The sequence below is a fragment of the Ambystoma mexicanum genome, chromosome 12 (assembly GCF_040938575.1).
Source record: "Ambystoma mexicanum isolate Mex_15411 chromosome 12, UKY_AmexF1_1, whole genome shotgun sequence".
Lineage (NCBI taxonomy): Eukaryota > Metazoa > Chordata > Amphibia > Caudata > Ambystomatidae > Ambystoma > Ambystoma mexicanum.
The window spans coordinates 889,007,561-889,024,748 of record NC_090936.1 but is presented as its reverse complement, the minus strand read 5'-3'; the positions used below and the strand labels follow the sequence as shown (position 1 = coordinate 889,024,748).

Below are 17,188 nucleotides of genomic sequence, written 5' to 3'. Positions count from 1 at the left end.
TGCATGCTAACATACAATAGCTACAAACCCAGCATTTGCCTCTGGCCCACAAGAAATGTGAGACATCGTTAGATGTGGTTTTTGCAGACAATGACTGGAATAAGGCTTGTCGGCAAATAAAGACAACTCTGTAAATGATCAACACAAACTAATACATTTTAAATTTCTTTAGCAAATGTATCACACGCCCAATAGACTGCATGCTTATTACCTAATATGCCTGATCACTGGCAAAGATGCAATGCCAGAAAATGTTTTACATTTAGCTTGGAGCTGTTCCAGAATACATTGGTTCTTGGAAAAAATATACCAAGTAGTTAAGGAAATTAATTTTGACATCCCTATAGTTCCCCCTCATCTGGATTTTGGTATGTTCTCTGCATCCCCTGTTGTAAAGTTTTGTTTTTGGGAGCATTGCATCTGTTATTGGTGAATGTCTGATCGCTGTACATCATTACCCGGGTACACATCCCACCCAAAAAAGGTGGCTGATAGAACATATCTGTTTTAATGCTAATGAAGAAAAATAGGCTGCTTTACTTCTACCCACTGTGAGGAGCCAGAAATGAGACACGGGCAGATGACTCGTATTATGGCTATAAACATTTAATGAAATAAAAGGGGTTGGGAATATACATTACTATCCCTAATCTAGGAAGTATTTCCCTAGCTCATGAAAAACTAGTGATCTGTCCTTTTTCAAGATGTCCAAAAATAAGTGCATGTCCTGTGTCAGTAATGCTATTCTGGCCCTCACACTCTAAAACTAATTCTAAGGTGCAGGATAGTGTCTGTTCTTTAAAGTACACAAATGTTCCAATTCAACACAAGTATAATTTCAACCAAAATGTTTTAAGTGGACAATGTTCACACTTCCAGGGAGTGATTCCATTCCCCAGATTCCTTTTCTCTGTATGAAAATGTTAACACAAAAATAATCAAGTTCTTTATAACCCAAGAGGGCAACTCCTTCCTCTTGGTAATTCCACAGCTCTGGGGAATAACTCCCTTGCCCAGGTCTCTTTTTATATTTAAGACAGTTCTGAATAAACACTTTCAAGGCTATGGGTTCCTTTTGGTTTGCTCCTTTTACTGTATTCACAATTTAGTTGCAGGTTCCAGTCTCACAGGTTCCCTGCCAGGTCCTCTTCTTTCCTGACCAAAATTAACAATTTCAAAGGTATAATTCCTTGAGATTCTTTGTATACTCTTCACTGTGTTAAACACACTTGACTTTGCCTGGTGTGCTCTCTTGCCAGGTCTTAGCACTATAACACCAATCTTAAGGGTATGGATCATCCTTGAGATTTACTTATTACACATACTTGATGTTGCGTGGTTTACTCTGCTGCCAGGACTTTCATGCAGCGTGCAGCCTTTAAATATTTGATTTGCAATTTCTTTTACACTGTTGCATTCGCCTGCTATACTCTCCTGCCAGGACTTCCATGCAGCCACTTTCCCTTTTAACCATAGAATAATGTTGGCCAGTGTTGGGCTTCTCGACTTTTATACACCAATGTTAGCTTCAATGTGCGCCTTGGTATTCTCTCCTTTTAAATATGGGCCCAGTGCCCTTGCTGTAGCAAGCTTTGCAAACACATTATTCGAGTGGATTGTGTCCTCCAACGTATTCCTCATCTTAGATGTATTCCATCCAGCTTTGCTGCTCTTTGGAAATTTTTTCGGCAGAGGGTGCCGTGTGTCGATGTCGTCGGGTCGATGGTCCCTCGAAGGCCTCCGTCAAGGGTGACGTCATCGGGTGTATAAGAAGCATGCGCGGCGCCCGTTGGCCTCAGTTCCGTTTTTCCGCAGTTACGTTGCTTCGGACATTCGGCGCGCCTCAAATTCTGTCAAGAAATATAATATAACGAAGAAGTAATTATGTCCTCGTCATCGACGCCGACCACAACCCCGAGATCGGGTTTTAAGAAATGCAAGTCGTGCGGCTCAAAAATGTTGATCACGGACCCGCCCCGCACGGGCAAGGCCACGACATGGAGGCCTGTTCGAAGTATCAGGCGATGACAGGGAAGGCCTTGCGAGAAAGGAGAGGAAAGCTACAGGTAGGTCGGAAGGATCGAAAAGCCTCTAGCGTCGTGTCGAGACCCCATGGGGAAAAATCTCCTCGATGCGAAAGGCATCGATCTAGATCCCGAAGCAATTCTCATCGCTCGTTGTCTTCGTCGAAAAAGTCAAAGAAATAACGCCATAGGTCTCCCTCCACCTCGTCATCAGACGAGTCTCCGAAAATGAAATGCCCCACAAACCATTCGTCTACCGAAGAGTGGGAAGCATTCAGGGTCAAAATGATGGAGGTGTTTGAGAAGGCGAAGCCTCGGTCCGCTCCTTTTTTGGAAGCTGGCCGGGAGTGTCATCGCTCCGACACTCGCGTGCCCTCGAGCCCGGGTTATCGTAAAAGGAAGGATAGGGAACCTTCAGGGACGCCGAGCGATAAACGCTCAAGTCGAGTCGACCGCTCGAGGTCACCAATGCCGTCCGAGACCTATCACATCTCAAAGGGAAAACCGTCGAAGGCCGCCTCGACGCCCTCGAAGCAGACCCTGTCGACGACCACTATGTCATCGACGCCGTCGACGCCTTTATCGACGACGACGCCGAAACCCTCGGCGTCAAAGGCTCCAACCAAGCCAGGGCAGCCAGAAAAAGAGAAGGAAAAAGTTAAAAAACATGTAATTCCTTCAGAGCCTGGTACTACACCTCTTCCTCCTCCTCCTCTCCCAGAGAAGGTTTTCAAGCCTCTCCCTAGGAAGGAGTTCTTCAAATCCTTGACCTCAATTTTTGAGGAACAGGAGAGATCAGAGGAGGAAAATGTACCTTTTGGATTGGAGTATGGCACCCCAAATGTCCCAGAATGCTTGATCTCAAAGGAAAGCAGAATGAGGGATTTGGTGGAGTCTACACAATGCAAGTGGCATTGACACCTCTCCTGAGAATGACTTTGGTAGACCAGATCCAGGAGAGCATGCCAGTCCATCTTTACCGTCAGTTAATGACCAAGGTGGTAGATTACTTGGGATGGGCTAGACCACCAGCCCAATTCGTCCAGGACGATTTAACAGACATATTGGACCATGGTCCCACTGAAGACCCAGTACTACCTTTTCATGTAGCCTTACAAAACAGGGTGGCCAAGAATTGGGAAACTCCGGATTCTATTCCTCCGGTAAATAAATCCCTCGCATCAAAATACCGCCCAGCCAGTAGCGACCCTGGCTATCTGTCAAAACATCCAATTCCCGAGTGTTTGGTCATACAGGCAGCCACAGCTTCCAACAAACTTGCGTACCCGTCTATCCCTCCAGACAGGGACGATAAGCGCATGGATGGTTGGGCACGAAAGGTATTTTCAGCCGGGAGCATGGCATTAAAATCTGCCAACTCCACATCTGCCTTGGCAAAATTTTCGTACACTCTATGGGAGTGCATCGCAATGGCGACGGAGCACATACCAGAAGGGGAAGAAAGGGAAGGTTTCCTAGCCATCGTTAGAGATGGAAAGGAGGCCATGCAGGAATCCCTTCAATCTGGATTGGACTCTGCGGATAGTGTAAGCAGGTCCATGGGCACTAGCACGGTAATGCGCAGGTTTGCGTGGTTACGGAAGTCGGGTTTTGCACCGGACGTACAGAACTGCCTTCTGAACATGCCCTTTGACGAGTCTCACCTTTTTGGCAACAAGGCTGACGAGAGCCTTGAGAGGTTGCAGACCTCAAAAGCAGCGGCAAAATCATTAGGAGCTGCTATTAGGCAACCTCAGCCTTTTCGTGCGCAAGGGCAATCATGGAGGGGACGATCCTATCGTTATTACACCTCATACGGGAAGACGAGAGGAATGGTCAGTCAAAGGGGCCAAAGAAAGGCCACTTGTGGTGGACGAGGAAAACGTGCTAAGCCAGCTCCAGCTGCAGCCTCTTTGCCATCAGCAGCTGCAACATCCGCCACAAAACCACTTTGAGGACTTGCACCACAAAACACCTGTAGGAGGCAGGCTGTCGCAGCATTTGCAAGAATGGCGAGCCATTACTTCAGATGTTTGGGCTCTAGAAATAATAGCCCAAGGCTATTGCCTTCCTTTTCTAAAGCAACCTCAAAGCAATCCACCAGGGAGACACCCGTTGAAACTTTCAAACCCGCTCCAACAGCAGGAAGTTCTAACCCTGCTGGAGAAAGGTGCTATAGAACCAGTACCTGCAGCGGAGAGGAACAAGGGTTGGTACTCCCCGTATTTTTTGATCCCCCAAAAAGGACAGAGGACTGAGACCCATCTTGGACTTAAGAAACTTGAACAAGTTCCTCATGAAGGACAAGTTGAAGATGGTTACCCTTTCTCAGATTCTTCAGGCCCTTCAACTCCAGGACTGGTTGGTGTCATTGGACCTCCAGGATGCTTATTTTCATGTGACGATTCATCTCAAACACAGAAAATACCTGAGGTTCGTAGTTGGCGACTCACACTATCATTTTCGAGTCCTGCCATTCGGTTTGACTCCGCCCCGAGGATCTTCATCAAGTTATGGTAGTGGTGGCAGCGCACCTCAGGAGATGGGGGGATTCATGTCTACCCCTACCTGGACGATTGGTTGATCAGAGCATGCTCTGCCGAGCAAGCACTGGATCATCTGAAAGTCACCTGTCGCTTCCTCCACAAACTGGGCTTCTCCCTCAATTTCAAGAAGTCAAAGATGACACCTTCCCAACAGCTTCAGTACATAGGAGCTGTATTAGACATGTCCTTGGGAAAGAGCTTGCCTCCCAAGTCGAGGGCTCAAGACATTCTTCAGATGGTTTCCAAATTCCAAAATGCCCAAAATCTACAGGCTTATGACTTTTTAAGGTTGCTCGGCCTCATGGCATCCTGCATCTTTCTGGTGCCAGAGGCACGCTTGAGGATGAGATCTCTTCAATGGGCCCTAAAGACTCAGTGGTCAGAGTTCTCGGGTCAAATGACAGATCTTCTTCAGATTCCGAACAGGGTCAGACAAGGCCTTCTATGGTGGACCTGTACAGAGAACATCCTAAAAGGAGACCCTTTTTGGCAACCATGGCCGGAGATCACAGTAGTGACGGACGCCTCACTGCTGGGGTGGGGAGCTCATGCCAACGATTTGACAATCAGCGGTCGTTGGTCTCCATCGGAGTCCAAACTACATATCAACCTTTTAGAGCTGAGGGCAACCAGACTAGCGCTGAAGGCCTTCCTGCCATCTATCAGGGGAAAGAATGTCCTGATAATGACGGACAACACAGTGGCTATGCACTTCCTAAACAAAAGAGGAGGCGTGGGGTCACTACCCCTGTGCAGAGAGGCAATGCAGCTCTGGTATTGGGCGATTCAGGAGGGAGTCTCTTTAACGGCAATTCATCTAGCCAGGGAAGAGAATATGACGGCAGATGCTCTGAGCAGGCAGAGCACGGTATCCCAAGAATGGGAACTGGCTCAGGAGGTCATTCAAGAGATATTCGCCCTTTGGGGAACCCCTCAAGTAGACCTGTTTGCAACTGGAATCAACCGAAAGTGCAAAAGGTATTGCTCAAGGGAATTTCCCCCGAGGAGCACTGGGGGACGCGTTCGTGGTGGAGTGGAATTTCCCACTATTGTGTACGCGTTACCTCCGATTCCCGTCATTCCTCAGGTCATCAGGAGGCTGAGAAGATTTCGGAGCCGCATTATCCTAATTGCCCCGGATTGGGCCAGGAGAACGTGGTACCCGGACCTTCTAGACATGTCCATCTGGCCACCAGTACGTCTTCCTCAGAGAGAGAACCTTCTCTCTAAAATGGAAGGTCAGGTTCTCCACCCAGACGTCAAAACGCTCAACCTTCATGCTTGGTATCTGAAAGGCTGAGATTACAGGGATTGGAACCTTCCAGATGACGTTATGGAGGTGTTGCTTTCGGCAAGAAGGCCAGCAACAAAGTCTCTATACCGTTGCCGTTGGAAAAAGTTTTGCAACTGGTGCAGAGAAGAGAATGTCGATCCTTTTCTATGTTCTATTCCGGAAGTATTATCTTTCCTTCTGACCATAGCACATAGAGGTCTGAATATTGGAACAATAAAAGGTTACCTTGCGGCGCTTTCCATTTTCAAGCGCTCATCGGAAGAATGCTCCTACTTCAAAATTCCTTTGATAATACAATTCTTAAAAGGACTCAATGTGTTTCCTCCTCACCCATATCAAGTACCGATCTGGGATCTAAATTTAGTCCTAAAATTCTTAATGTGTGCTCATTTTGAGCCTATGCACACGTGTCCATTAAGATTACTAACGTGGAAAACAGTCTTCTTGGTTGCTCTAACATCAGCAAGAAGAGTGAGCGAATTGCAGGCACTGTCTTCTGGGCCACCCTATACTGTGTTCCATAAGGACAGAGTTGTGTTGAGGGTAAAACCATCATTTTTACCGAAAGTAATATCTGATTTTCATTTAAGTCAGAAAATTCCTCCACCCCATCCTTCGAAAGAGGAGGAAAGATTACACAGGTTGGATCCGAAAAGAGCTTTAAGCGTTTACATCTCTAGACTTTCCAGACTTGGAGTGGACAACCAGCTGTTTATAGGTTACACCGGAAGGAAACTGGGTCCATTGGTGACAAAACAAACAATTTCACGCTGGATTGTGCTTTGCATTTCAGAATGCTACAGACTAGCTCAAAAAGACCCCCCAGAAGGGTTAAGGGCTCATTCCACCAGAGGCATCGCCTCCTCCACGGCCCTTCAAAGAGGTGTTCCAATAAGATCCATTTGCGAAGCAGCAACTTGGTCTTCGCTACACACCTTCTCAAAATTCTATAACCTGGATGCTTCCCAGTCTAGGGAGCTAACTTTTGGAAAAGCAGTATTATACTCCGCCATCTAAGAGTATCGAAAAATCTACCCCCGCCTCCAGAGAAATTGTCTATACTGCTTTGGGAGTCTTATCTAAGATGAGGAATACGTTGGAGGACACAATCCACTCGAAGAACAAGTTACTTATCTACTGGTAACGTTCTTTCGATTGGATGTTCCTCCAACGTATTCCTCATCGTCCTCCCAGCCTACACCTCTGTAGATTTTTCCGGGTTAATGCCATCTCAAATCTCGCAAGGCTCATACCTGTCTGCCGGCACAATCTACACAGTACAAGATCAAAGATAAAAAGGGGGAAAAACAGAACTGAGGCCAACGGGCGCCGCGCGTGCTACTTATACACCCGATGATGTCACCCTGGACGGAGGCCTTCGAGGGACCATCGACTCGACGACATCGACGCACGGCGCCCTCTGCCGAAAAAATTTCCGAAGAGCAGCAAAGCTGGATGGAATACATCTAAAATGAGGAATACGTTGGAGCAACATCCAATCGAAAGAACGTTACCAGTTGGTAAGTAACTTGTTCTTCTCGTGATAATCTTCTCTCTGCATTTCTTGTATTACTTCTCCAAAGCAGCATGCAATTTTCAGCAACACAGTAACCTGTTTAAATTCCCTGGACTTACCGGGGGCCGTCAGTGTCCTTCGTGCTCTCTTGTCCTTCTGTTGGCTCAGCGTGCATCCTGTCAGCCACAGAGCTTCTCCCGTGTCCTGTTTCAGTGAACATAGTCCCCGCTGCCTTGTTCCCTCAGGCCGTGGACTTTCAGCTGCCCAGTCCTTCTCTTCGCTCTCAGGGTTCGCCACCACACCATTTTTCACAGCGTTCCTGCCCTTAGCGATCTGACCGGTGTGAGAGCCGGTCGCAATATTTCCCAGCCTCTGCGGCTGTCTTTCTCCCTTCTCTCGGTGTGGTGTTTCCTCGCATTCCTCCACCCCACGTCTGTCAGCTGCTTAGCATTTAAACTTCCTGGGCCAATGGAGCAATCTTCAGAGACTAGACCGCTGTATTGGTTTGCCGGTCCTAGTTCTCTGCATTGCTCTATCTCTCTTTATCATCCCAGTGGATGTTGGGCCGTTCATCAGGTAATGTGGAGGAAGTTGGGATGGGGTGTCATTGGGAGAGATTATTACTACTCCCTGCCTCTTCTTCGTCCCTTTTGTTACTATATTCTCTGTATGACATGGGTGAATAGTATGAATGGGGCTGATTAGGTGGGAGAGGATTACAATATGCCATAAGGGCATGTGGAATGGAAGAAACATCCCTAAAAGGGTAGAGAGGGAGGTATGTAACTTCTTCCAAAGATGCCATGTCATCTCCCCGAGGGTCACCTCCCTCCAAGTGGTAATCCCTCATAGAGCAACCCGCAGGGTCAAGATCAGTTAGCGGATGCCGTCACCTGGCCACAATGGGAGAGGCTTCCTCAGGGAAAGGAGTGGTAACATCATTAGATTCATCACACCACATATAGGCTTACATACATTTGGAAATCGTTGAAAGCCTGTCTTATGAAGCACAGTCCATAGATATTGTGTGTGTTTAGTGACTGACCCACTAGCTAAACCTGGTATTATCGTGAAAATAGTCTTTTGGGCACATTTATTTAATGGAATATCGACAGCTGGCCTCTGTTATGAGTTTGTGGGATGATATTAGGCTGCAGTTAAGTCATGCAGTGTTCGTTTCTATATGGATACAGAGTGAAAATGTCTTTTTGTTATTTGCGACAATAAAAGATATCGCTTTAGAAAGACTCTGCTGAGACCACTCAGCGCATTCTTTCTAAAGCGAACTGTCACACCCCTGCTGCACACGAGTGCGCACAGGTGCTGACGGGCACCTCCAGGCCTGACAGCAGCCATGGATGACGCAGGTAAGTGGTGTCTGTGTATGTTTCTGTTGGTCCTTGTGACTGATGGGATTAGGGGCGGGTACTGTAGCGAACAGTGGGGAGCAAACTGTGGGGTTTAGGGGGTGAACCCCCCCTAAAATACAAAGTAGAGGAGCGGTATAGTTGGTAAAGAGGTCGGGGTGATAAAAAGGGAAATTACCGAATATTGAGGGTTGCACCAAAACCGGCTGGAAAAACTTGTATTTTTTTGTGTGCGACCATCAATATTTGAGAATTTCACATAGACCTCTATATGTTATAGTGCGTCAAAAGGCAGTTGCATAATAAAGCCCTGCCTTGAAAAAGACTCACACACGTGTCGGCTCTCTGTTATCAAATATACTGTTCAATCATGACTTGAAAGTACAATTTGCATTTATCAGTTACATTACCATCTGGTTTAAATCAAAATACCCTTCTTTGGAATAATTTTGCTATGCGTGTTGTTGTTCTGGGTAATAAGTCAGTTTGATACAGTTTGCACCGGCCGGTTGGGCACTGGGGTCCTCCCCACACAGACACAAGCTGCAGGCAGTTTACAAGAATTAACTCTTGTTGCAATACTAATAACTAGGTACCCAGCGCATGAGATTCTAAGTTCATATGATGTGTTTACTTTAACAAGTATGTTCTATGTATCTACCGCTATTTCTGCCATTTGTTATTTTATTCCAATGTGAAACGTAGTCCTACAAGAATATATTTGTTGTATCTTGCATGTAACAAGAATGTATTCATTTTTAGGCAGATGTTGGATGGATGCCCTCGAGCTTGCTTTGAAATGTTCTAGTCTGCTGAAACGTACCATGATCAGAGAAGGTAAAGAGCACGATCTGAACTCTTCGGGAGAGAACACACAAGTGGCCTTCTATGGCCTGCTCCGTGCTAACAACCTGCACAGCGGTGAACACTTCCAGTACGTACATTGAGCCAAAAGTAGCGTCAATGCATGCAAAAAGGTTTTGCATGCTTGCATTTTTTAAATTGGTGTTTACTCTGCATACTATCGCTTTTCTTCTGATCACTCTATCATATTAACCTTCACAACCTATCTCTGAACCTGGTGTATTATTTCTTTTCTGAAATCATTCATTTTGGAAGCAATGTATGTCCCTGCCACATGCAGTAATACAGAAATATGTATGTGTGTTCCATATGCATTAATACATTTATATGTTTGTTCTATCGGCACATTCTAAGGTTTTTTTCTAGTTTCTGAGACATTTAACGAAGCATGAACTGCCTGAAAAAATTTTAGCGTCCACTTCTGTTCTCTTTATGTTTGCAGAGTTGCTGATGAAAGTTGGAGTTCATTCTTTTGGACGCCCATTTAGAAGGGATTGTTTAATGTGTCATTGTGTTGAATCAAATGGGTTGGTGCAGCATTTTATTGAAGTAATCATGTTTACATAATACACATACATCCTATTCACTATATATATTTCTGAGGCTTGTGGAATCTGCTTAGATCACATGCTGTGCATAGGCCGACATCTAGTGGAAGCTGCAGAGTATTACAGTTTGTTTTTCGAAACTCGAAAATGGGCGTCGACACAGGGCGTGCCAGTAATACTATCCCTAGTGTGACGTCCACTGTACCCAAGATCCCTCACGCGTCTAGGATCCTCAGATTGTTTTTTTCCGCCATACTGGTCGGAAGCATTTTGCGGAGTCCCCTGGCCTTAGCCACACTTTTGCTAAAATATTGATTAATTGACATCCTTCCCCTTCCCAACGTCGAACTTCGACACTCGACGCCGGCGGGAGAAGAAATCGACCGTCGGCTGCTGCACGACGGATTTGGGCCTCGGAAGGCCTCTGGCCTCGGCCCGGGCCTTGGAAGGCCTCTGGCCTCGGCCCTGCAAGTAGGGAGAGTGGGGGGGTTGGACATACTCTACACTCTTGGTATATAGGTACACCTTATACATTTCCTACACTTAACAGCCCGCTGCCTCAAGGTGCGTATGGAGGGTACCCCTTTTCAATTCTGCCCCAAGTGCAATCGCAAATACCCTTGGGTCGACAGGCACGCCACGTGCAATCTCTGCTTGCCGAGGGACCACCCCGAAGCGAACTGCAGAGCGTGTAGTAGGTTTAAACCTAAGACACTTAAGGACCGTTCGACGAAGCGTTGGGCCCACCACGCCAGGCAGGCGGCCATGGCAGCGGAGGGCGCCTTCAGTGATGGCAGCGATGCCTTGCTTTCGGATGGCGAGGGCATTACGGCGTCGAAAGACAGCCGAGCGCAGGTCCCCGACCTCGGAAGGTCATCCGACAGGGCGGCTATGGGGAAGACCCCCGCGACACAGGCGCTTCACACACCACCCACACTAAACACACGAAGTCCAACCGAGACTCGACGAGGTAGAGTGCTCGGAAAGAGGCACAAACAGAACGGTCCGAATCGGTGTCCTCTGGGCGTTCGAGATCGCCGCATGACTCCAGGCAATCATCCACTCTTGCCAAGAGTGCCTCGCTCCCTAGGCTAACTGAAGTTCGATCGTCGGAAGACGAAGACGACTTCCACCCCCAGGCCGCACTCCAGGAGTCGGAACCAGCAGACACGGCCCCACGTTCGAAGGACAGGGACTCTACCCCCGATCCTCGACGCCAGGCGTCGAAAACATCCGGAGCCACAAAGGGACAGGGAAAACACTTTTCCACTCACGGAGAGGGGGGAAAACAGCAGAAGAAGCAGTCTCTGCACTCTTCCACACCTGTAAAACACTCCACTCCTCCTAAACAGGCAGACAAGACCAGGTCTGCTGATATTTCAAAGAGCAGATCTACTCAAGATAAATCTCCAAAACTTTCTGAGAGAGCCATTCCCAGTTCCAAAAAATGGTCCAGTGATGACATAGATAGTCATGTCAAGGATGTCTTCCTTGGCAGACTTTTACGATAACAATCCAGACCATTTCCTTTCATATGATCCACAAGGGGCTACACCCTCAGGCTCTAATGATCCTATCCCCCCGAGTAAGAAGCTCCGGTTTGAGACACCGATGAGGTCTACAGACCCCTTTGAGGTACAACCATATTCACGACCATACTCACTATATCAAGGAGAGACTTCCTTTGGTGAGGACCAAGATTTTGGCATGGTAGAAGAGCAAACCGGGACAGGCTATTATGGGGACGATGAGGACCAAGAAGAGGAAGAGGAAGACCCTGAAACCTACAGAGTAGATTCCCCGGTAGAAAAGGAAGCCCCGGTTACCGACTCCCCTGTCGATAACCAACCCCTCCTGAACGAGGTTCTCGCACGTGCAGCAGAACATTTCCATATTGACACCCACGGTGTCCAGGAGGAGAGGGACTTCGCCGAGGAGTTAGTAGGAGAAAGGAGGCCTGTTGCCCAGACCATCCCTATCCTCAAGTCTATTCAGTGAAGAATAGACCCGTCCCTGGTGAACCCGAACCTCACCAGAGCAGTCAATCCCAGAGTTGAAAAACTTTTCAGGGCAGCCCAGTCTGACCCTCTCTATATAAGAGGACATCGGAAGCCAGACTCCCTAGTTGTCACTAACACTCGTAAGAGGGCTGGAACACCCTTGTCATCGTCCGAAGCTCCTCCAGACAAGGAGAGCAAAAAACTATATGGCTTCGGCAGGAAAGTAGCCTCAACGTCCGCCTATCAGGCAAGGATTGCAAACTCCACCACCCTGTTGGCCAGCTACAACTGCCATCAGTGGGAAGAGGTCACGGCACTCATAGCCTCTGCACCGGAACCCTTAAAGGGCCAGTTAGCTCGGATTTCCGCAGAGGGTAGGGCCGTGTCTGGTTGCATTTTAAAAGCAACCTTTGACGCCGCTGACAATGCAGGCAGATTGATAGCAGAAGGTACTGTTATCAAGAGACATGCGTGGTTACGGCAGTCTGGTTTTAAGGCAGAAACCCAGGCATCATTGTTGGACAAACCGATGGAAGCTGATCTGTTGTTTGGTAAGGTGGTCGAGGACACACTGAAGAATGCCAAGGACGAATACGAGACACTCAAGTCCCTTGGCCAGTTAACCAATAAACCCCCTAACCAGAGAGGGAATAGTAATTTTTGTCGCCCACGCGGCCAAAATTCCCAGAGAGGATCTAACTATTCACAGGGGCAAGGTACACAGTGGAACAACAGCCAACAGTCTACCCAGGGTTATGGCAGGGGTAATAGGAGAGGACGTGGTAAATGCAGAGGCAGCCCCAGCAAAGGAGGCGGCATGCCTCCACCAGAGCAGTGACGCTCAGTTCAGGGTCCCTTCTCACGCAACCCCAGTAGGGGGACGCATTTCCAACTTCACCCAGGCTTGGGAAGGGATCACTTCAGACAGATGGGTGCTGTCAACAGTATCCCCAGGGTACTGTATAGAACTACTGCAGCGTCCCCGAAACCATCCTCCACGACAAAGAGCACACTCTTTAGAACATCAGAAGATTCTCCTCGAGGAGATCGCCATTCTGCTAGCAAAGGACGCGATAGAACTCGTCCCGGGACACCAGGTAAACAAGGGTATTTATTCAACTTACTTCCTTGTGCCAAAAAAAGATTTCACAATGCGCCTAGTATTGGACTTACGGCCTGCCAACAAGTATGTCAAGCCCCAAAAGTTTTGTATGACTACGCTACAAGAGGTAATCCCCCTCCTAAAAAAAGGGGGATTACATGTCAACCTTGGATATGAAAGATGCCTATTTTCATATTTCCATGTTCCCAGCGCACAGAAGGTACTTGCGCTTCAAGGTGGACAGTCGGCACTACCAATTCAAGGTACTGCCCTTCGGGATAGCTTCGGCACCAAGGGTATTCACCAAGGTACTGGCGGTGGCGGCTGCACACCTACGCAGGGAGGCAATCCCGGTGTACCCTTATCTGGACGACTGGCTCATCACGGGGGAAACCCCAGTATTTGCAGGACAAACATTCAAAGGACTATCGACCGCCTCCACGAATTAGGCTTCTCAATCAACGAGAAAAAGTCAAGCCTGGTGCCAAGCACCTCCAAACAGTTCCTAGGAGCAATCCTAGATACTCAAGAGGGGTTGACCTTTCCTTCAGAGGAAAGAATTCGGAATATACTACTGAAAATTCCGCAATATCAGTCCAGTCACCAAATAACGGTATGCAAAGCAATGCGTTTACTGGGCATGATGGCGTCATGTATTTACCTGGTCCCCCACGCGCGCCTGCGCATGCGTCCCATGCAGGAATGGTTGGCGAAACAGTGGTCTCAGGCGAGTGGTCAGTGGGACGATCTACTGGTCATTTTGCCAACACTAGTACAAAGCCTTCACTGGTGGACAAGAGAGAATCTTGCACAGGGAAAACCCTTTTACGATCCCGAAATACAGGCAGTAGTTACTACCGATGCATGTCTGACGGGGTGGGGAGCTCACCATCTCCACCACGCAGCTCAGGGTCTCTGGTCTCCCCCAGTGGCCAAGAACCACATCAACCTGCTAGAGCTTCTGGCAGTATTCAGAGCGCTTCAAGCGTTCGAGCCCCACCTACTAAACCTGTCAGTGCAAATCCGGACGGACAGCACAACAGCCATGTTCTACCTGAACAAGCAAGGAGGGACTTGTTCGCCAAATCTGTCCAAGCTTGCCCAGAAAATCTGGATATGGGCACTCAGACGGAACATCTTCCTGTCATCACAACATGTTCCAGGGGAGCTCAATTCCCTAGCGGATGCTCTGAGCAGAGACTCCCTCCCAGAGGAACACGAATGGGTTCTACACAGAGAGGTCGTAGAAGATATCTTCTCTCAGTGGGGTTTCCCCACTATAGACTTATTCGCCACAAGCGAAAACAGACAATGCCCAGGATTTGCGTCCAGGTTCCCCCAACCAGACTCCCAGGGCAACGCCCTGTGGATGAACTGGTCAGGGATGTTTGCGTACGCTTTTCCACCAACTCCTCATCAGGAAGGTGGTGAACAAGATGAACAGAGAGTCGATGACGTTCGTCCTAGTTGCTCCCATGTGGGCAAGACAACTGTGGTTCCCATACCTACGCAGGATGGCGGTGTGCGAGCCCATCAAACTTCCAGCCTGGTACAACCTACTGTCCCAGCACCAAGGTCAAACAGTGCATCAGCAACCCAACTCAATGAACCTGGCAGCATGGCTCCTGAGGTCATAGAGTTTGGACATCTCAATTTACCACAGAGGTGTATGGACATCCTAAAGGAATCTAGGAAACCAAACACAAGGCACTGTTACTTTGACAAGTGGAAGAGATTTGTTATCTGGTGCCAGAGTAGACAAATCAACCCAGTTGATTGCACTCCTTCCACTATTGTTACATACATGCTCCACCTGCTAGATGCAGGATTGGTTTTTAACTCACTGAAAGTACACCTGGCAGCCCTGTCGGCATACACCACTTCCCATAACAAGGTCTCGTGGTGGAAAGTACCAGTAGTTAAAGCCTTCATGGAAGGAGTAAAGAGACTTCACCCTCCTATTTCGAACCCGCCTCCAGGATGGGACCTTAATGTGGTGCTATCAAAGCTCATGGGGCTCCCTTTCGAGCCCATGCATAAAAGCATTCTCAAACACCTGACTTATAAAACAGCCTTCTTAGTAGCTATTACTTCTATAAGAAGGGTCAGTGAAATTCAGGCTCTGTCAGTGCAGGATCCCTTCTTTACTGTCCATAAAGACAAACTGGTTTTACGCACACACCCTAGGTTCTCACCTAAGTTTATATCTAAATTCCACGTAAACCAGTCCATCAAGCTTCTGGCTTTCTTCCAGGACCCTCAAAGCTCGGCTGAGGTGAAACTACACACCCTAGATGTGCGTAGGGCGGTCCTCTACTATGTAAATAAAACCAGACCGCTAAGGAAAACAGATCAACTGTTTGTCTCCGTAGCTACAGGCAGAGAGGGGGATTGCGTCTCTAAAGGTGCCATCTTGAAGTGGATTATTAATTGTATCCAGCTGTGTTACTCACTCTCTGAAAGAACTCTGCCTTTCACGCCAAGAGCCCACTCTACTAGAGGCATTGGGGCCACTCTGGCTTTCATTGCAAATGTACCCCTTGACACCATTTGCAAAGCAGCTACTTGGAGCTCTATTCACACTTTTACTCAGCATTACTGCATTGACACCCATTCCAAGGCAGATACACAAGTGGGACAAGCGGTTCTAAGACACTTATTTGCTCATGACCCTTCTCACATCCCACCTCCTTCTTCAGGTACTGCTCGCTAATCTATGCACAGCATGTGATCTAAGCAGATTCCACAAGCCTCAGAAGGGATACATTACTCACCGTAATCGTATTTCTGATGCTTGTATCTGCTTAGATTCACATGCGACCCACCCTTCCTCCCCTCTGAGAGAAGGCGCATGGTTGCTTGTAGTTCTTACCTTTCTATCTATCTGCTTGGATTATCTGTACTCGCGCTACTCCTCATGCTACCTCATGTCAGAAAAAATACAATCTGAGGATCCTAGACGCGTGAGGGATCTTGGGTACAGTGGACGTCACACTAGGGATAGTATTACTGGCACGCCCTGTGTCGACGCCGATTTTCGAGTTTCGAAAAACAAACTGTAATACTCCGCAGCTTCCACTAGATGTCGGCCTATGCACAGCATGTGAATCTAAGCAGATACAAGCATCAGAAATACGATTACGGTGAGTAATGTATCCCATATATAACTCTTACGTCCCTTTCCTCCATCCTTGCGGTTGTTCCCCAACATGGTGATGGTACCAGAACCTTTGGCAGCGAAAAATTGACCTTTCTCTTTAGATTTAGTATAGTTGGCGCGGCCTCTGTGAGGGAACACCCCGTCCCTACAGCACCTCACCTCAGTCCCTTTTTCCTCACGGACGGTGTCGGACCTGGCAGCCAGCGCAGAGACTTTTTTAGCGCTCTGCTTGCTCCCCGTTTTCTAGTTTTTCAATCTTATTTAACCTCCATTTGGTGCCTCGCCTCCCTCGGTGATTGTCGGTTGCAGGAGGATTCACGCAATGAGCCTCGGACAACCGCTCATTCCTAGCCTCGGACTTCCATGCACTTTGTCTTGAGTATTTGGCACCCGACCACCGCTGGGACACTTGTTCAACTTGCAGCGCTCTCGCTCACAGCGCTTTGAAGAATCTGTTGTTGCAGTGGAGGGAGATCTTCCATACTTCTCCGCCCCACCTTAAGGACTTTGTCTCCAGGACCTCTCTCCAAGACAAGATAGGCCCTCTGTTCAGCACGGATCAAAAGCGCGGACACTCCTTCCCTGGGGTTTCCACGGATAGGGGTTCTTCGGGTTTGGGTTCTGGGGGGCTCGAAGCCTAACAGCTCCAAAGCTGAGGGGCCTGGGTGCTCCTCCGGGGGCAGACCTGAGGCCGTCCAGGCTACCAGCTCCGAAGCTGAGGGGGTCAGGGGCCCTACCAGGCTGTCCTCAGAAGGGCAATTAAGTTT

General features: G+C 48.1%; 1 protein-coding gene across 5 annotated transcripts in view; it reads left to right on the top strand.

Moving 5' to 3' along the window:
• Positions 1–17,188, top strand: part of OSBPL8 (oxysterol binding protein like 8) — a 2,810,514-nt gene that overhangs the window by 1,811,258 nt on the left and 982,068 nt on the right. For all 5 annotated transcript variants that reach the window (XM_069629380.1, XM_069629377.1, XM_069629378.1 and 2 more), the window contains one exon: positions 9,510–9,681. In XM_069629380.1, coding sequence (XP_069485481.1) covers positions 9,510–9,681 — 172 coding nt within the window. The remainder of the gene's footprint in view (positions 1–9,509; positions 9,682–17,188) is intronic.